Source organism: Chenopodium album, chromosome 11 (genome assembly GCF_948465745.1).
Source record: "Chenopodium album chromosome 11, dcCheAlbu1.1, whole genome shotgun sequence".
Taxonomy (NCBI): Eukaryota; Viridiplantae; Streptophyta; class Magnoliopsida; order Caryophyllales; family Amaranthaceae; genus Chenopodium; species Chenopodium album.
Window position 1 is genome coordinate 56,132,097 of NC_137844.1, and position 21,959 is coordinate 56,154,055.

The 21,959-nt window shown below is 35.5% G+C and overlaps 3 protein-coding genes across 3 annotated transcripts; 1 reads left to right on the plus strand and 2 right to left on the minus strand.

Annotated features, from left to right (window-relative positions):
• Positions 1-5,250: 5,250 nt before the first annotated feature.
• LOC145566931 (uncharacterized) lies at positions 5,251-6,001 on the minus strand. Its single transcript, XM_081626191.1, has one exon. It carries the CDS (start codon positions 5,789-5,791, stop codon positions 5,372-5,374), a length of 420 nt encoding a protein of 139 aa, XP_081482317.1. The 5' UTR covers positions 5,792-6,001; the 3' UTR covers positions 5,251-5,371.
• Positions 6,002-7,356: 1,355 nt separating this feature from the next.
• LOC145567844 (putative glycerol-3-phosphate transporter 4) lies at positions 7,357-14,036 on the minus strand. The gene is made up of 4 exons (XM_081627249.1): positions 13,756-14,036; positions 11,309-12,359; positions 9,970-10,509; positions 7,357-7,958 (listed from the first exon to the last, which is right to left on the minus strand). Exons 2-4 carry the CDS (start codon positions 12,339-12,341, stop codon positions 7,921-7,923), a joined length of 1,611 nt encoding a protein of 536 aa, XP_081483375.1. The 5' UTR covers positions 12,342-12,359; positions 13,756-14,036; the 3' UTR covers positions 7,357-7,920.
• Positions 14,037-18,387: 4,351 nt separating this feature from the next.
• On the plus strand, positions 18,388-21,674 carry LOC145567845 (large ribosomal subunit protein bL19c-like). The gene is made up of 5 exons (XM_081627250.1): positions 18,388-18,577; positions 18,663-19,004; positions 19,481-19,567; positions 19,660-19,793; positions 21,313-21,674. Exons 1-5 carry the CDS (start codon positions 18,554-18,556, stop codon positions 21,419-21,421), a joined length of 696 nt encoding a protein of 231 aa, XP_081483376.1. The 5' UTR covers positions 18,388-18,553; the 3' UTR covers positions 21,422-21,674.
• Positions 21,675-21,959: the final 285 nt, after the last annotated feature.

Here is a 21,959-nt window from a genome sequence, read left to right on the forward strand (position 1 = left end):
TGCAGAAGCGGTAACCTTTGTGAAATATATATCTGCCAATTTCTTCATGAGTTTAGGGGCAGCGACCTCACAAGGATTACCTAAAATATCAGACTCCACCATTCCATTAAACAGACTCAACGCATCCTCAAAAGCGTGACCAAGACCGACAATACCAGTACGACGCAAAAGCTTCGTCTGCAACCCAGCACACTGCAACCGAGAAGCAAGAAAGGCATAATGACGAACATCACCTGCGGAATAAACTCTAAGTCCGCCAAACGCAAATGGTAAGGTGGCAAGTCGCCATTGCCAATCGCCAAACCTAGGCCCCGAAGCAGTAATGATACGCTCCAATGAAGATCGAAGAGCCTCGTCAAAAGTGCGCTGAGCCACCTCAAAAGTACTAGGAGGACAAGTACGCAAGGCAAAGTAGAGTTTAGAAACTCTGGTACATGCCCTAAGCAACAACAACTCACATTGGGGATCATCGAGCTTAGCAACCCTATCCATTAGAGCAATGGTCTTGGTCACCCTCTGCATCACAAGGTCACCTCCAAAACCGGGATCGGAACTAGCGGGTCCACCAAGCAACTTAACACCATGTGAAGGTTGAGCAATGTTAGGCGGAAAGACACCCACAAGCCTGCTTCGAGGGTCCTCCGAAGGCTAGAAAACTTCAGTTTTTTCCACATTAAGATGTAACCCAAAACGAGGCCCTTCCTCCATGATCAACTCCAGAACCTTCCCCACCATCAAAGTGTCTCCAATAATAGTGCCGTCATCCAAATACCATGCCTGAAGACATAAGTCAAAACCATCTCTGATTTTACAAACCAGGGGCTGTAAAACCAAAGCAAAAAGTAGAGGACCAAGGGGATCACCCTGCTGCACTCCCTGACACGACCATAAGGATTGATCCCCATAATACAATCTGGCTGGATTAGAATAGCAGAATTCAACCCATCGCGAAATGCCCGGACAACGACGACGAACTTCACGTAACATGACCGTACGATCAACAAGATTGAAGACATTTTGAAAATCCACCAACAACATAGAAATACCCACATCAGAACCACGATCCTCAATCAACCGATTCACAACATGAAGAATTGCCTCACCACCTGAAGGAACCCCAACGCCAAATTGAAGACCATCAAAGTAACTTCCTAAAGACTAGCCAACCATAACAACACCCACCTTCGAAACCAGACGTCGCCAAATAGTACCCACGGCTATAGGACCAGGCTTAACAAGTGGTGTAAGAGGAGCACTAGCAATATACTCTCCTAGTTCCATAGGACACTTTCCAGCGAGAAAGAGATTAACCACCCCAGAAATAGAGTCAAATAACTCATCTGATACAGCCACAGCAGCACCACACAAGCAATCTATTAGGTGCTGAGCACGTAAACCGTCCCTACCACATGACGTGCCACGTGGAAAACTCCTAATCCAATCCAAAACAACAGCAGAAGTAGTAACGAGATGTAGACCATCAACAGGTATATCAGGTAAGGATGGAGCTGGAGAAGTAGGGTGTTTAGACTGTAAATCCGCAAGAGTGGCGTCATTATAAGAGCAACACCTGAAGAAAAAAGAACTCGAACTATAGCAGTGTAATGACCATCACAAATCTTCCTACGACACTGCTTGATATTACGCTCCTCCATATCAAGGTCCTCATCACCAACCATTGATAAAGTAGGAGAATCCTCTGCCAAAATATCCCTCACGAGCTACAAATTACCACCTGGTGCACTCCAAGAACAAATAGCACGAGAAATATTGTCTTCTTGAAGCCGACGTTTTACCGAAGACCTAGACTCGGAGCTGCTTCGCGGGCGAAAGGTTTTAAGGGTGCAAAGAGGTAACACCAACAAAGAGATCCAACTAGAAATGTCATCAGGCCTAGAGATCACCTTATCAAGGACACCTTGACCCGAGAAAATCCCAAACGGCACTTGGGAGGTATAGACTTCACCGTACGAAACCCCTTGGAGAACAAACAATCAAGGAGAGCCATGTCAAAACCACAATGTTCATCTAGCACCAAACCACCCACACATCCAAGTTGAGCCGGAGAAGAGGGAGCTTGCGGCTTGGAGAAACCATGAAGCACAAAACGAACAATACCATCTCCTTCATTCGGGGGAGACACAAACTCAGTCGGACTATGACGACACTTAGTACGATGCGTATGCGTTTTGTAGCAAACCCCACATAACCAAATCCCCATACGTGAAAAAGTTACTTCAGCCTCAGTATAAACAACCAAATTAGAAGTAAGAGCATGTCGTGTGATATCCCGCGCACCAATAGAAAAATGACGATCACCAAGATGCTTGATAAGAGAACTTTTAGTAAGGCCATTACCACTTCCATCTTGACAACCACTAAGACCCACAAAGGGGCAATGAAACTTCACCCGGGCAGCCGACATAGCCACGCTGCCACCACGCAAAATCTGCCGCCTGAAAACTAAAGCCAAAATACCAGAAAAACGAGCCAAAAAACTGACCAGAAAATCAGTTCAAAAACAGACCTTAACCAAAGCAAAAAAAATGCCCAAAAACTGCCTCAAATATGCTCGAAAAATGACCCAAAACAAACTCACGTCAGAAACTGCCTGAAACCAGGCCGCAAACTGCCTGAAACCAGCACCGAAAACCTCTGCAACCCCCAGAAAACAGCACCCAAAAATACACCGAAAATGGACCCGAACCTACTCTAAAACTGCACCAAAAAACGTTGATGAAAGGCTGAGAAATTCACCTGAAAAACGCACCCCAATTATGCGTGAATCCGCCACCACACGTCACCGAAAACACTTGCCAGAAAGGAAGACGTGAACTGGACGTAGCCGCTGCCAGAAAAGTAGCCTGAAACCGCCTGAAAATTGGCCTGAAACCGCTTGAATTGACACCTTTAAACGCACCCCAAATCGAGAGAACTAACCCAAAATTCTGCCTGAAAACGCTAGTAAATTGACCCGCCTCTAAGATGTATTCGCCGCTAATGTAAGTGCGGTGATACAGTTGCCGGAATCCGCCGGAAAAGTCGCCTAAAAAATAATGTGGAACCTGCCCTAATCGCCTATTACATGCCCTAATCGCCTCCTATTATTATTACTACTACTATAACTATTATTAATATTATCGCATTATTGTTATAATTATTAAATATTATTGTTAAATATTAATTATTATTATAATAATTATTAAATATTATTTAATTATTATTTTTATTAAAAATTAATAATTAGTATTATATTTAAATATTAGTTATTATATTTAAATATTAATTGATATTATAAAAAATCAATTATTATTATTATTAATATTATTAATAATAAGTATTATTATTACTATTATTGTCATTATTTTTTTCTTTTGAGAAAATATTATTATTATTATTATTATTATCAATAAATATTAATTATTATTATTATTATAATCATTAATTATTAATTATTATTATTATTATTATTATTATTATTATAGTTCAATATTAATTATTATTTTAATTATTAAATATTAATTACTTATTATTTATTATTAAATATTAAATATTAATTTTTAATAACATTATTATTATTAAATATTATTTATTTATTAATTATTATTATTATTATTATTAAATATTAATTTTTAATAATATTATTATTATTAAATATTAATTTTTAATAATAATATTATTATTAAATATTAATTATTTATCATTATTATGAAATATTTATTATTATTTTAATTATTAAATATTAATTATTTATTATTTATTATTAAATATTAAATATTAATTTTTAATAATATTATTATTATTAAATATTATTTATTTATTAATTACTATTATTATTAAATATTAAATATTTATTTTTAATATTATTATTATTATTATTAAATATTAATTATTTATCATTATTATGAAATATTTATTATTATTATAATAATTATTCAATATTAATTGTTATTATTATTAAATATTAATTATTTATTATTATTAAATATTTATTATTATTATTATACTAATAATTCAATATTAATTATTATTATTATTAAATATTAATTATTTATTATTATTATTAAATATTAATTATTATTATAATAATTCAATATTAAGTATTATTTTTAAGCAGAGCAGAGCAGCTCTAAAGAACGGGGCCTTAGTGTCGTATGGTATTAAACAAATCTGGTTCAATTTGTGTCTTATAGAGATTTGATTTCTCTTTTTGTACTCTCGAACATTTTGTCACTCCATTGATTAAGGTACCCGCTATTCTTAGATTAATACGTTCGGTTAAGAAGTACGTGTGAGACAATATATAAACTAATTATGGACTTTAAGTATCTGTTTAAGCAGGTCGACCCGCTTGAGGGGGAGGTAAGGAAATCCCCTACTTCCAAGCATTTCGTAGTTAGTGGGGCTCGAACTTGTAACCTCAAAGTCACAAGGTGAGTTTTCCACCAAGTTCAACAAGTTTTGCTTGGTGTACGGAGTATCTAAATGCAATGGCTAGTTTGACTATCAAATTATATTAGTTATTTGTATAAGAGATTAAGTATATTTTGTAATGAGTAAACTAGCTTCATTTTATTAATTGACAATAAAGGTATGACATAATTTGAGGGGTGTGATTTTTGATTGACTTTATGATAAAAAACCAAATAGTAGTCAATTTTCCTCACAATTGTAGAATTGTCTAATATAAAGTACGAAAATTAAAGCTTTTCATATTAGTCAAAAAATATGAAAACTTACTACGGAGTATTATGAAATTATTCAAACTGATTATCCAAATAAACGATTTTATGAAGTACTCGTATAAATGACTACTTTTGTAAATAAACTGTCAAAATTTTATAACTTTGACCATATGATGAATGTTAAATATAAGATCTTTAAAATCGAATGAAATCAAGAAAGGATAATGTTACCACACGTATTTGTAATGAATAAATTGTTGGTGCCTTTCATAAAAAGAATAAAATTAAAACAAGAAAAGATAAGAACGCTCGTGTAGTCATGTATATGTGATTTTTTTATTTTTTTTTGGTTAAAATGTATATGTGATTTAAATAACACAAACAATTGAAAAAATTGGAGCTTTAATATTAGTAATTCAATAAATTGCTGAAGAAAAGATATAATGACCAAAAGTCAACCCATAACATACGTACAATATGAGTACGTAGCATGTGTTAAAAATGTCATCGGAAACAAATATAGATGAACAAGTATGCATGATTCTCGAATTTCCCCTCAACAAACACACAATAAACTTTTTTTCTTTTTTTTTTTTTTTTTAATGAAGGGCACAACGTTCTTTTATAAATAAATGACCATAAAAGATTTAAATAAAATAATTTGATGCTTGTAATTTGATGATGAATTAGGCAAAGACAGCAACTGCTCCAAGGGCAGCAATGAGAGCCAAGCTGCTTCCATGAAGAAAAGCACCATCATGATCATGACCATCGTGATCATCATGATCGCCATCCGGTCCCGGGGCCGGGGCCATGGAGGGGCCGTCCATGGTAACGTCAGTTGGAGGCATAGCAGCCATGGTTGGGGTTTCGGTTACAGGGGCATCAGCAGTAGCCTCTACAGGGGGTGCCACGGGTGTGGCGGTCACGGCCACTGGGGCTGGGACAGGTGCAGCCACAACTACTGCTGGGGCTGGGACGGGTGCCACAGGTGTGGATAATGTGGTGGGGGCTTGGCTTGGGGCCATAACGGGTCCTTGGGCAAAGGCAGACCCCACAAGGACCACGATAAGAGTAAGGGCAAGAGTGACGCGTGAAAAACCCATGGATGTCAGTTAATTTTTTTTTTTTTTTTTTTTTTTTTGGAATTATTGGTTTATCACACCACCCTAAAAAAAACAAAGATGTGTTAAGGAAATAGGGAGGAGTGTGTATTAGTTTTTTTGGTTTTTTGAAAATGAATGTGGAATTGGAGCTTGATTTATAGCAAAACAAATGAAAAGGATGATCACTTATCATATTATTAAATAATATTTCAAATATAATTATACTCTACAATAATAGGATTAGTGGGATATTTGTCATGCACGTTAGGGGAAGAAAGGAATTGATTGGAGAATATATCTTAAGAAATTATGAACTTAGTGGGGAAGCAGTTTCTTTCCCTTTTTATTTTTTTATTTTATTTATTTTTTTTTAAGTTATATTCTTCGTATATGAGAAAATTTCAATAAATAATCAGAATATACAAAATTCATTTGTAAATGAGAAATCGTATCCATCAAAATAAATTGAAGGAGGGAACAACATATAACTTAATTATGAAGTACTTGATGTCTTGATGAGATAGTTTATATCCTGCAAGTTATATATTCAACTAACCTAATGGAAAACTTTCAAGCCAAAGAAGCTAGTATAGTCATAATTTTAATATTTTCATGCTTACAATTATTCAAAAGCTAAATTGAGTAAAAACCATTGAATTAGGGTCTGTTCACTTCAGCTTAATTTCAGTTCAGTTTAGTTCAATAAATGTGAACATGCCCTTAGTATGCATAGTATGTAAATGTTATATTGCTGTAGTATTTCACTTGAGTTATTATGAATGGTTTGCGCAAAGAAAAATTCTACGGAAATTATCAATATATAGTAAATCAATGTCTTAATTATCATGTTAGGAAAATAATGTATATTTGAGTTGAAATAGGGGAATGATGACTTACATGTAACAATAGTAGGGTACTCCTATCAACAATTTTTCCTTTGATGTAGGCTTGTTTACCGACTAATTAAGATTATCTATTATAACTCACATAGAGAAATGATAATTGTCAAAGACGATTAGTGGGCTACTTCTATCGCTAGTTAGTTTTAGGATGGAACCATTTTTAGCTTATATATAGTTAAACTCTCCTCTAATATCAACTTATTGCATGGCCCAATGGCAGCCCAAAAGAATTATGATTGGCCTAAATATATTTGATCTCATGTTAAAGTCCAAAGAGGTCCAACAAAAAAGTATTATGACCTATTAAATTTATGCTTCATCTTCGATCCTTCCCCTCAGAACAAGAAAGGGAAAAGGAGGAGGGGGAGGGGAAGGGGAAGGAGGAGATGAAGCTCCATCTCCCTCCAAATCTCTCCATTTTTAGAGCGAATGTTAGTTGAAGAGGGAAGAAAAATGAATCTCTCCTTCCTAGTTCCTACAACTCTTTATCCAAGCAGGGGGATTTGTCGATTTGATTGGATAGAGAGTTAAACTAAAACTATTAGTATCGATCACTGAAATAGAACATACAATGTAACTTGATTGGTTTCATAGTAAAATCCATCGTTAAAACCATGAATGATATTGAAACATACGCATTTTGCATGGATCCAAGACAAAATCTGCTTCAATAACTTGTTTTATTCTTATCAAAGATAATAATTACCAGCTGAAAGTGAAAGGAATACAATCTTCAATTTAACAAGGACCAATTCTATCAACTTATGACTCTATTAAGGTACAATCTATCTGCGACATGTTGCAGAAAGCCATAAACTGAGGCGGCAAAACCCTCTGAGCTCAAGCACAAAAAAATCTAGTGCCCCTATTTTCGAATTATAATCCTTTATGGTACCCCCAAAGGCAAACTCATTGCCCTACGAAACAAAACAAAACAAAATCTAAGCTCTTGGCTTTGATACAATTACATACATTGGCATACGACAAAAACTTAAATAAAGTGAAACAAAAGACCCTAAATTCTGCCTATCAGCTAAAACGAACCACACTGTCGAGTATCATAGCTGCAAGTTCAAAACGGTCAATGACCGATTCATGAAATAAAATTATTGGACCACTGTTGCAGTATAGCATTGACATATGGACTCAACTTCTTGTTCTTGGATAAGGCGTCTGTGGTTTTGAGTGCCATATCTCACACCCATTCTTCACCTTTGGTCCCATTCATCACCTTTGGTCACTCAGAAGAGGTTGAGATTCAGAACCTGTCATAATCAATACACAGAACCCATAAATCTAAATCTTCATAAGGAATTTATAACAGCCAACATTATATAAAACTCGAATTTTCAGAGTAAAAAAACCATATTCATCAAATAGGATGAGTTATCAGGCACTAAAGATCAGTGATACATTTTCAACGCAGTCTCAAACACCTTACACAAAAACTGGTCAATTACTTAATTGTGCATTTAGTCCTACTTATAGCTTAATGTTGACAGCCAACAGCTCAGCAAGATGATAAACAGAATTCGAATTTCTCATCACTCCCAAACTGTAGGCTCATATCTCTCCATCTTTAACAACATATCAAGCCGTGATCTCTGCCCAAATGAATAAACGACGGGCGACCTCATTTTAGTATCTAACATAATTGTCTCGTCTACCTTACCTATGTAAACCCTGATCTCACTCCCCACTTATTTTTATTAATCCTTAGACAGAGATACCTACTGTCATCTTGACCCCTCCCCCCGCACCCCCCCCCCCCCCCCCCCTCCCTCTTTCTTCCCACAAAGGAGTAACACATTGGAGATGCATGGCCTGCTAAAACCATTCTATTGCCTACTCTTCCAGAACTTTAGTACACTTACTCATTGGGTGAGATTATTTAGAAAGAAATTATATAGAACTCAAAATAAGTTTTTATACATAGTACATTTCAATAGAAGTCAGCTTTAAAACTTTATTTTATTTTAAATTAGAGAGGAAGGGAAGAGGGGATATCAAAGGGAGGAGGTTAAAGGTAAGGTATGGGGTGGATAATTTGGCGCTTCTTCCTCATATAGGGAAGAAGTGTTCCAACCCTTACAAACAAAATGAGTTCACCCTGATATTATTACTGTTTCCTTTATGACACAAAAAAAATGAAAAACGGGTAGACTTTCATGGAAAATTAACCCTTACCAATCTGTCAACCCTATGTATGCTGAAATAAGTGGAGTTTCTATGCAAATGCAACAACTAATGCAAAGCACCATTCCCCAAGTATTTATCTCTTATTCTCTAGCGGTCATCCACAAAGATCCTTTTCCTTCATTCGATACTATTTAACGATACATAATCTTGAAAACCACTTTCTTCGTGTCTATTTGAACTCCCTCTATCCAGATCATCTTTGGCCATAGAAATCTACATTATACCAACCCTTCACTCTACCAACTGCAGCATCTTCCAGTTGTCATCTCACTTGCCCAAACTAATGTAGCCGATTTCCCCTTTACCTTATCCTCAACATTGGCAACTCCAACATTCCTCCATAAATCTACATTTTCATTCTATCCCTCAAGGTGCACCCACACATTCATCTAAACATATGCATCTCTGATACACTCATCTTAAATGCCCAGCATTCTGACCTGAATATAACAATGCCAGACTAATCGCTGTCCTCCAAAAATGAAAAAGAATTGCAAAAAAAAAGTTGCTAAGAAGGATTACAACATGTAGCTCTGATTCACCCATGGAAGAAACCAAAGAAAATCTACTCTACCAAAGTTTTAACACAGCAGAGCATCATTGTGTGCCTGAGTTCAGGCCAACATGACGATCCTAATTACAAAACTTGGAGAGTTGTGAAAAACCAAGGTCATGAGAACAGCTCATCTAGAATCAAATAACCATATTCTCTATCTTTCTAAGCACTGCTTGATTCACTTGTCCTACACCAAGCTTAGCATCCCAAAAGAACTAACAGAACAAGGTCATGGAACAGGTCAGTGAGCACAAAATGTGTTCCCTACAAACAGAACAAATTAAAGAAGAAACAAAAGAAGTACACGAAAGAAACAACCATTTTGCATGCAGCTAAAAGCCAATAGCAAATGGACACTAAAAACCCTCATCAATAGACATCTAGCTCACAATCAATAATAGGCAGTAATCTTATTCTCAAGATCCACAATCTATTATTTTGGTTTGATCCCAAAAAGATCAGACAAAGAGGTGGAACTTTACTCAGAATATTACAGCAATTTAAAACAGCAGGAAAGTTACCTGTGGTGCTTTGTGCATTATTAGATTGATTCCTTTTGAGAAAATCACTGATTTCTGTTATTACCAGCCGTGACAGCAGAAGGCCAGCAATCAGTGCTCCAATCATCAGCATCAGGAAGACCTCATCCCATCCCTTTCTTGAAAGGAATCCAGTCAGAAGAGGACCCAATGCTGCACCTGCTGAGCCTGTACCGTCAATAATAGCAGTAACAGTTGCCAGTGCGCGAGAATCCCCTTTCAGCGAACTGTGAGTGCCCAAATCCGCAGAAACTGCAGTAGTTATGAGTGCATACGGTCCATTGACAAACAATCCAACAACCATCATGAGGACAATGTTCATAGTCATGGATTCACCGCCATAAAAACGATATAGCAGCATTGATGGGATTGCAAGGTACATAAAAGTGGCTGCAGTAATAGCTCTAGCATTAAGTTTATCAGAGAGGTGGCCAGCAACTATGCCACCTACGATGCCCCCTACATCAAACAGAGTGGAAAGATTTCCTGCAGACTTTACAGAAACATAAACTCCACCAATTGCTGCATAGATAAAATTATAAGAAAACGTCAGATTTCCGTGCCCACTTTTCAGTTTCCTTTAAAACTAAGAAAAGTGCATGCTCAAACTCATCACATGAAAAATAGATACAATTTAAGGCAACCAAGGGTCAAAACATTCTTAGAATGCTGGAACCTATATTTAAGTCATATAATATGAAAAATGACACACGAACGATACAGAATCTTAGCTAAATTTTCAAAGCTAAAATATCCTAGTCAAGAAACCATATCCTAAGCCATCAAGCGATCCCTTGACCTATCCCCCAATCCTAGTTCAAAACGATGATTTTAAAAAGTACTCACTCACACATTATGAAGCTAAGTTATCAACAGCTTACTAAGATATTGAAGGTGCTTAAGTGAAATTAATTTCCAAAGTTCATAGTACTTTGAAAAAATTACGCAGCTTTTTGTCTACGGCTCTACGCACAGTTCCAACCCCCCCCCCCAATCCGGCTCTCTTCCCCAAAATAAAAAAAAAGGAGATCCGTTTCATGCAAGTCAAGGGGCAACGTGTCTATTTATCAGTCTTATATCCTTTCTTCCCCAACTAAAAAGGGGGGGAAGAGGGGGGGGGGGGGGGGGTGGAGAAAAAATCAATCAACCAACATCCAGATAATATCTAAAAAGTTTATTTCCTGAGCTCATAAAAGAATTGTGTATAAACAGAAGCACAGATTGAAAGATAAGATAAGAGATTGAATAATTTCCAAGTAAGAAAAACTTTGATTTAAACAAAGAGCTACATCTAAGGTGAATTCAAAATGGCATGACCAACCTGTCTGACTAAGATAGAATGGAAGCCAATATAAAAAAGTGTATGCCACAAGCTTTGAGAAGAAGAGACACAAGGCAAAAGGTATCACCCCTGGTATCAAACATGCTTCAAAGAGCCCGACACTTCTCCTGGAAGTTGAAGATGATTGAGGGGCAACATGTGGTTGACCATCGTTTGGTTCAAGTTTATCACTTTGTGCTTCTAGCTTACTAGGCCCTGTCTCTTCATTCTTTGAAGCATAAGGACAAGGGAAACCCACATCCTCAGGATAGGCAGCCAAGAACATGTAAACCAAAATGCCTCCGAAAAAAATTAAAGCTCCTGGAAGAATGAAAGACCAACCCCATCCATACTCCAAAACACTAGCTGCAAGTAGGGACCCGGTAATATTCCCAACAGATGTATGAGCATTCCAGATACCCATTATCAAACCCCTCTTTCTTTTGCCAAACCAATTACCAATAACAGCAACTACAGAGGGCCAACCTGTAGCTTGAAACAATCCAGCAATCATTTGCATCAGTAGAAAGAACCAAAAAGCATGAATATTCCAGAAGTAACCCATTCCAAAGAGCGCAACAAATATGCCACTACCAATCATGCCAGTAGTCAAGAACAGACGCAGATCAAGACTATCCCCCAAGTGGCCAGCAACATACATACCCATGGAATAGCATGCAAGAAATGCAACATCTATCTCACCCAATTTGGACGTCCCATCTTTTCCATCAAAGGGTTCCCAGCCCTTCTTCGTTAATCTGTTTACATCACTATCAAATAGTTCTTCCCTGACAAAAACATTCCCAATAGGCCAGATATTTGATAGTGTAGATTTATCTCGTTCAGGATCCAGAACACTCTTCACTATGCTACTAGGTTTTCTGGAAGCATGATAACAAGTGTAAGCAATAAAGGTAATCAACAGAACAGCATATCTATATGACTTAAAACTCCAGTCTTTGCCTCTCAATTTTCTTATAAGAGAAATCCCTGGAGGAGGTGTCCCCCTGAACACGTTTGAGCCACGAGCCATCTTTATGGTCAAAAAAACCTACACGTCACATATAACAAAATTTTCAGCATCAACGTCAACTTAGAATACTGATATTCATCTGTCACAAAAATTTTATAAGATACTTCAATCTTCATTTAATAAAGTTCACATTAATCATAAAAGACTAGCTAATGATGCTTTTGGCCAAACAACCAGAGAGAATCTAAAAAGATGGTGAGCTACATCACGAATCAAGTATCGTTACTCTAAGCCTAAACCAATCAATATAAGTTCAACAACCAGTTATAGCAAACCTATAACTTCATAGCCCTATACCTCGGAAGATAAGTGACAGGTATACAAATCAGTTCGATGCTTTACATCGTAAATAGGTTGTTTTAAGGCTACGCCTGGTTGTTCTGCTTCCTAACTCATGGCAGTCCTTCCTAGAAAGTTTGCATTGGTCTAGACTTAACCAGTGATATTAATTTTTTATTTTTTTTTTATGTGGTAATACAATTATTATGCTTACTTACCAAATGAATAAAAAAAAATTACTTGTATAAAGAATTCCTGAAAATTGTAAGGAAAATAACAACATAACAAAGAATAACGGATAACAATTCAATTGAGCAACCAAGTAACCAACAATGTCAACAGATATCTACTTTCCATACATTGCATATAGGATAGAATTCGCCGGTGAAATCGATCATCTTGGAAATTTAAGAACTTTACATAATAAGATGAAGAATTCGATAAGTTGCAAAGTACATGGTGTTAATTAGTGAATTAGGTGTGTAAATATGACAATAATTAAGTCAATGCTGCATCAAACACAATTAATATAAAGCATAACTTCTGTCATAAATCAATTTCATCCTGAATTTAAAATTCTTTCAGGTATTTGCGCATTAAATTTTCTGCATACAATTTATTTTATCACTTGCTTTGAATATTCCACCTAGACCTAAGTCACCAATATTTTAAATCTTCAGTTTATTACGGTTACTCTTTCTAGTCACCGGCCTACTCGTGGATGTCAAGAAGCTAAGTTGGTAAACTACGAGGGCAGGTAATATCCAATACCTCGGATCAAATTCCGTGTACATCACTATTTTACCCTAATTCCTTTCTACCTCTCTATTTTTATATACACCATAACATAACTTTTACTGTATCCATAGTAAGATTAGTAACTAATTCCCATAATTTGAATTTTACATGTTAGAAATGACAGCAACAATAAATCAATAATCAAAAGATTAATAAATGAGACCTATTACAATCACTAGAACAAATACGAAAGACTTCAATTATTTAAAACAACATAATTAAGAAAAACAAAATCAACAAATTGAATTATTTAAATATTAAATGAGTATTTAAACAATTCCACCTCGTACGAAAAACTTCAATTAAACAGCAAACTAAAACAAAAAAAAAAACTCACCGATTATTCGAAAAATACAGATGAATGAATGAATCAACAACAATTTGAAGATGAACACATTGTAGCTATAATTTGTGACATCAAAATTAAAATTTCAAAAAAAAAGAAAAAAAAAATAACGCGAAATCGGAAACCGATTTGCTGGACAAAATTTCAACTGAGAATCAAAGTAAGAGGAGAGAGAAAGACGGTTTGAAGAGAGGCTAAAACGAAGAGAGAGAAAGGAAAAAAAGAGGAGAGAGAAAATGAGAGAGAGAGAGGGTAGAGGGTGAACGGCGTTGGCGGGAGGGAGTGAAAGGAAGAGAAATAAGAGACGGGTGGAGGTTTCGAGATGGACACGTGGATTATTTGTGAGGCTACATTATTTTTACTCCGGTGCCACGCTGGCAAATAGAAGGTTTAAGTAACTTACGAGTTGTTTTGTGAATGGAAACAATTTCTTCATTACTCACATCATGTCTGCTGCTTTGCGTTAAGGGGTGCTCTTTTGTTTTTGTTTTCTCGCCCTACCAAACTTAATTATAAAGTAGGAGAATATTCCACTGTTTAGATCCTATATCCAATATCCCAATTTATATTATGCTTTACATTATTAACATTTATAATGCAACATAATCATTTTGATAATTAATACACACTACTTTTAAGGAATCATTTTAATGATTTACTTCGATTTAGAGTATTTTTAGCTTAATTTCACTCCACATCAGTTCAAATCCAATCAGTTTAGTTCTTAATTTCCTTCTCTCACAAACAACTCGTTTCAGCTCTATTCATTCGGTTCAGTTCAGTTCAATTCCAATCAGTTCAATTCAGTTGTTTTCAGTAAATCAGAACAGACCCTTAGATCTTACTAAACTTTAATTGATTTAAATTTTAGTCGAGTGTTATCGATGGAAAGCTCTTGAAATATTGGTTTCAAGACATCTTTCTATATTTAATATGCAATGTTTTACTCTATTTTCATATGATGTTTCAGAGTTCCAAACTGACAGAGAATATATTACAAGTATATTATCTTCATAAGCTTAAAATATTACTTTGCTGTAAATACTTTGTCTCTGTTTTATTTGTCTTATTTTTTCTTTAGAAGGCCCTAAAAAATTGTCCCACAAGTAAATTTTTTATGAAAACCGCCAAAACCACAGCTTTACTCTTACATAAAATCATTTGTTCCCACCACATTTGCCTTACACAACTCCACGAAACTAAAAAGTACTTATATTTAGTAGGACAAACAAAAATGGTCAAAGGAAATACATTCTTATTATGACATGTTTCTAAACATACCTTATATACATGCTAAATGGTCATTAAAGGTATGAAATCTATTAATTTGTAATCAAACCACTCTTATATTTTTTATAATCTTAATTTATACTACAATTTAACATTGAATTACATGTTTTTTTTTCCCTTCAAAATTTGTTATAATTAGTAACTTCTCCATTATCATTGACGTTACTAATACTAATTGGAAAAGGTTTTTTTTTTAAAGGAAAAAGATATATTAGGGCTACATATAAGAAGCTAAAAATAGAAAGAATTGATAATAAATAAACATTTATTACACCGATTTACTCGTGAATTATCGATGATTTTTCAATTTAATACTAAAAAAAGAAGTATATTAAATGTTTATATACAACTCTTAGGGTTGCATATAGCATTACTCCTTTTTTTTTTAATATTAGATATTTCATTACTTGAAACTATAATTAATTTATTACATGATGGCTTATATATAGTTAGATATTACTTGTAGTATTTTTATTTCTCTCCTTTCTTTATTGGCTAATTGGTTAACATTTAGAGGTGGTCCTTTGTTTCTACGTCTTGTTATTCTACTTATTGCATTAATATTTTATTCACATATATCGTACTTTCTGTCATTTTTTATTTTGCCCCTTTATAGGTTCGATATTATGTTGTTCTTTTAGGAATTTATCAGAATCTCATTATCTTTGATACGTACGTCTATTGGCTTCGACAAAGAGGTGGTGATTTGTTTCCATTATCTCGTGATTTACTCTGCACGTTTTTGTACATTCATTAGCTAATACAAGATTGCTGTGGAAATAGATCAAATCTAATTAGTGGCAATGTGGCATACCACGCTTCATATTTACATAAATATCCATATATAAAATGGGTTATTTTGTTTTTAATATATTCATTTGACATGTCATTTTTTATTTTTTACTTTTTATTTTTTTTTTAAGAAACGTTAGACGGGCAATATTTTAAATCAAATTGAAATCCATCAAAGTTAAGAAGTTTTTGGAAAAATTGTCAAACCTTACAAACAACGACTCACTAATATTATATCTAGCTACAAGATGTGCTAATGTATTACGCGTCTGACGAACAAAGCTACATTTAAAAGAAGAGAAACTTGCTTAGCTTCAATCTCTTGATGTCTTCATACAAAGGGAGAATCCAGCAGCATCTTGCTCAATATTATGCATTATTGACATAAATAGTATAAAAAGGCGATAGCAGATTTACGAAGAAAACAGTTCAAAATTATTTCCCTATATTTAAATCAATTTATTTTAGATACATTAATATCTCAATTATTATACTTCGTACTATACTAATATGTACTCGTACTTTCATTATATCGTATGTACTAATCATCATGTGAACGACTGAAATTCTTAGAGTTCAGTATAGTCATTTTTCATTGTCTTAAAAAAAAGGTCATCTTATTTTAAAATATAAAAGCCATAGGAAATAAATTAGGGCTTTTTATATTTTGCCTATAAGAGTATAAGGCTTTACATAAGCTTTTATATCTGGCTGGCCACACCATGTGGCCGACCATTATCGGGGTTACTTTGTTAGTGTTATAGGGGTTACTAAGAGTTTGTTCTCTTCAGCTTAATTGCAGTTCAGTTCAATTCAGCTCTAATCAGTTCAGTTTCTAATTTCCTTCTCTCATAAACAATTCATTTCAACTCTATTCAATTCAATTCAGTTCAGTTCAGTAAATCAGAACAAACCCTAAGTCAATTAGGGGTTACTCGGTTATTCGGTCGATCAGGGGTTACTCGATTAGAGGTTACTTGTCAATCAAGGGTTACTTGGTGTATGTAAATTGGCCTCAATGTGGCCAACCGTACTCAAAAGTTGTTGAAGACTATAAGCCTATAACTAATCATTTTACATTCATCCCCAAAATACAACGCAAGTATTTTGAGGGGGAGAAGTATTGGATGATCCACATCTCAAGGTCAGGCGCTGATGGGCACATTGAACTATCCGTGTGGTTGAGAGCCCTCACAGCCCAGGCACAACGACGCAATTATCAGGGGCGCGCTCTACCACTGAGCTAATAGCCCGTAGTGCGGGCCCCCAACGGGAGGCCCACTATGCCAAAAGCGAGGGAAACCCCATCCCTCTCTTTCCTTTTTACGTCCCCGTGTCCCCCCGTGTGGCGACATGGAGGCAAAAAAGGGGATCCTATCAACTATGATGAATGCACTAACTATGGATATGATGCCGGAAATAGACCAATTTTCTATCACCCTTCAATTCGAATTAGCAAAAGCAATGTCTCCTTGCATAATATGGATTCCAAACATTCATGATCTGGATGTGAATGAGTCGAATTACTTATCCCTCGGTCTATTCGTGAACTATCTCTCCAGGGATTGTGAAGGAGCCCTCGATCCGCAACAGATAGAAGAGGATTTATTCAATCACATAGTTTGGGCTCCTAGAATATGGAACCCCTGGGGCTTTTTATTTGATTGTATCGAAAGGCCAAATGAATTGGGATTTCCCTATTGGGCCAGGTCATTTCGGGGCAAGCGGAGCATTTATGATAAAGAGGATGAGCTTCAAGAGCATGATTCGGAGTTCTTGTAGAGTGGAACCATGCAGTACCAGCCACGAGATAGATCTTCCAAAGAACAGGGCTTTTTTCGAAGATCTTGAGCGACCGATCCGGCAGAACAACTCAAAAGATAAAGAAGTATCGTTAATTTCTTCAAATCATGGGTTCCAATGTACGAGATCTTGTAGCATTTATCAACTACATGAGATGGCAAAAAGTATTTTGTAGCATAGGCCCTATATATTTAAGATGCAAATAGGATGATATTTTTATAAATAATGGGAACCTAAGGGTGGAAAACATAATGGCAAAAAGGAACACTACATGCATAATAGTACATAAAAAGTACTATTCAAACAACTTATACTTTAATGGTACACTATACATGTATAGAAGTACACAAAAATGTACCACTGTACCGAAACAAGAGAGAATGTACCACTGAATCCCAGATTACCCTCTTATGGCATGCCAAATATATAGGCCCTATGCGCTTAGACACACTCTTTTAAGGGTTATTATTTTAGAGGAAAATATAATATTTTTTAAATTTACTCTAATATGTTGGACCTTTGAGATTAAATTTTGCCCAGAACTTTTATGGCTTCCTTTCCTTGGATACTAGAAGTATACAACGAAAACAAAAAAATGTTAAGTTCATCTTATGTTTTACTGGGCCAGATTGTAGATTGAGAAATGAGAACTCCGTAGTCCGTAGTTCCTCTTACAAGCCCAATTTTGTTTGTAGATTAAAAAAAGATAAAAAAATAAAAAATAAAAATTGCAACGGATATGAGATTGTATAACCCAGAAAACTGAAATGGAGAACTAGATAAGGAGTTCCATCCTCTAAGAGCACCAAACTATTTTACTCCAATGACTTGAATTTTGCTCTGCAACTATTCAACACCAAACAATTTCACCACTTTCTCTCTCCTCTTTTCTTCTTCATCATCAATGGCGTCCAAGGTTCTTCCGCAGGTTTTCCTCTATTTCTCTATCTTCCTTATTATTTCTGGAAAATTCTTCCAATTAGATAATTTATCTTCCAATTATTCATTTACAGGCACTTTTTGTAATTCCTTCGAATCACTCACTTCAATGTCCGCCATTGAAGAAGCAGCTAGGGTTTCCAATTGAGTCTAAACGTCGATTTTCTCTCTCCTACTCCAGAGGTAATCTCACGGTTTCTAGGGCTTCGTCTAACCTCTTTAGCTCCAATTTCAGCTCGATGTTCAGTTCTCCGGCGAGAAATTCAGTCGTTGTGAGGTCGGAAGCTGAGGGAAGTTCCGACGCTTCGGCTGAGAGTGAAGCCGCCGTTGCCGAGGAGGAATTGCCAGAAGCCGAAGCCGAAACCGAAGCGAGGCCGCCATGGAAGCCAAGGGTCAAAATGGGAGATATAATGGGGGTATAATTTACTTTATTGCTATAATTTAGCTCTAATTTTGCTAAATTGTCACTTTAATTGAAATTGTTTGCTTGTTTTCTAGGTCCATGATTTGCTCTATTGGAATTTGCTTCTTTATTTTTGCTCTTTTATTGTTGAAATCAAGCTTTAGGGTTCTGAAAGTGTTAATCAAATGCTGTTTATTTTATTTGTGCTAAACTTCAGGCGTAATTTTTTCATGTATGGTGGAATCTTAGGTTATTTGACTGTCATCAAACTATGTAAATATAGATATCAATATCTTAGTTGGCGTTAGCTGTTAGATTTCGATGTTGTGTTACAATGAAGATTGGATAAATGAAGAACAATGATAATGCGAAAAGTTTAAGGCCTTGAGATGATAAATGGATATAGTTGTGGATTAGTTAATATTTGAGTTTGAGTTTCTTGAGCTTGAAATTTGGATTTTATAGTATGATTCCGTTTTGTTAATTTAGATATTGAACAAGAGAGCGGTTGAGGCTTCAGATGAGCTGCGTCCTGTGCCAGACATCAGGACTGGGGACATTGTGCAAATCAAATTGGTTAGTAGTGACTGTGGTTCCACTTTTTCTTACTGAATTTTCAAGTGCTTACTCAAGTTCTGTTGAATTCTTTGCTGGGTTCATCTTTATAGGAAGTTCCAGAAAACAAGCGCAGGTTATCCGTGTACAAAGGTATTGTGATATCTAGGCAGAATGCAGGTATTCATACCACCATCCGGACTCGAAGGATCGTTGCTGGTATTGGTGTTGAGATTGTGTTTCCCCTGTAAGTATAAGTGTTGTTCTTGTGCTTGTTTCATGAATTGCCTGCACTATAAATTGTGTTCTGCTATCTGCATTGGAAGAGGAAGAGAGAGGGGGGGGGGGGGGGGGGGGGTACTGGAATACAGTAGTGTTCTACATTTTGGAATACAGTAGTGTTCTGCATTTTGTTTTAAAATGTTGGCGGCTAGGTATCTTATTGAGTAACAATACCTACCAAATTTGATTCAAATTTTGAATGAGCAAAATCGCTGCCCATCTTTGCAACATGTAAGATTAGGATTAGGTTGCATGCTTTACTGACAGAAGGTTTGGGTGCGTCATTAATTAGTACTGTATGATAATTTGTTTTTCTCGCTTAGATAATTAAGAAATGCTTCATTTTTCTGATACCAAATCTTGATGCTCCTCCATTTTCTGTATATTTGAAGAGGAAGAGAGAGAGGGGGGGGGGGGGGGGGGTACCGGAATACAGTAGTGTTCTACATTTTGTTTTAAAATGTTGGCTAGGTATCTTATTGAGTAACAATACCTACCAAATTTGCTTCAAATTTTGAATGAGCAAAATCGCTGCCCATCTTTGCAACATGTAAGATTAGGATTAGGTTGCATGCTTTACTGACAGAAGGTTTGGGTGCATCATTAATTAGTACTGTATGATAATTGTTTTTCTCTCTTAGATAATTAAGAAATGCTTCATTTTTCTGATACCAAATCTTGATGCTCCATTTTCTGTATATTGATAAGAACATCACAATCACCCTAGAGTTTCTATGTTTCAATGGGGTTTGTAGCTACTAAGATGCTTCCTGACTCTTACTACCCTGACTAATGTCATACAAGTATACAACACCTTTACCCATATACTTGTACAACTTTACAAGTGACAAGGCTCCTGCAGCAGTATAAAGATGTATATAGCCTTTTATTCTAAGGGAAATGCATATAGCCTTACACATGCAAATAATGATTGCTTGCAAAGAGGATCTTTAGCATTTCTCTCATAAATTACAGGGGATTGTCAGCTATGCCTTGATCTGAAAGGTAATCAGCACGACTTTTTTGTAAGGGAAGTATGATAATGGGTTGGCGTGCATGTGATTTTACTTTTTTTTTACTTGAATTAAAGTTATTTGGCATGCAGAATATTAATTTTGTATATTTGATTGATCACTGACTTGAGTTGGTAGAATGAGATACATCGTATTAGGAATTTTTAACTAATGAAGTTGATGCACCTTGGCTGGTTGTTCAAGATAATTAGCCTTAAAGACCCGTTCTCATCTTGTTATTGTAGCTAGGCTGTGTTAATTATTGCTGTGAAATGCAATAGTCGAGTTTAGAAGTAACCAAGGGTATTGGACTGTTGGTAAAGTCTGTTATTTTACATATGCTGTAGTGATTGCTGAAGATTGGAGTATATTTGGATATGCTTTGCATCCTGGAATTTATTATACTGTGTAAATAATATTTAGCTTCTGGTTTCATGTCTATAAACATGCTTCTATGTGATACTTGTACAGGTACTCACCAAACATCAAGGAGATAAAAGTTGTTGCTCACCGGAAAGTCAGGAAGGCAAGGCTGTACTATCTGCGAGACAAACTTCCCAGGCTCTCCACTTTCAAGTGAAAACATAAAATTTGCGGAGGCAATTTCATCTTGGGAGCCCTTCATGTTTTTGGCATCTTTTATGGTTTACATATCGTAAGAATTTTTTTTTTTTGAAGATCTAATATCTTTTAGGGAAACTGTGTACTTGTAATATTGGTGCTGGAAACCTGATTGCCTTTGTAGTAGAGTAGATCGAAATATGCAATGTACAATATCTTCGAGAATACTTATTAGAGTAATGCCAATTGTTTGTTAATGTTTGTTGATACAATCTATACTATGCATTAATGCATAAGATGGAAACTCTTTTAGATGGGTGTACGAGAAGCTTGTTCCAGTAGATTAGATAAGCGCTAGCGTCATAGAATATGGCTCATCGACCTTATTAACTAGCCCATGAGCAGTGCCAATAGAGTCTTTAAGTAGAAGGAAAAGAACACACATTATTAATGAACTACTTTTGTGAACATTGATCTCCCATATCATTAAGCTATTTTTTATAATAAGAGAAGTTAAGGTTTATGAAAAGGACAACCATAAAATAGAACTTTAAAAA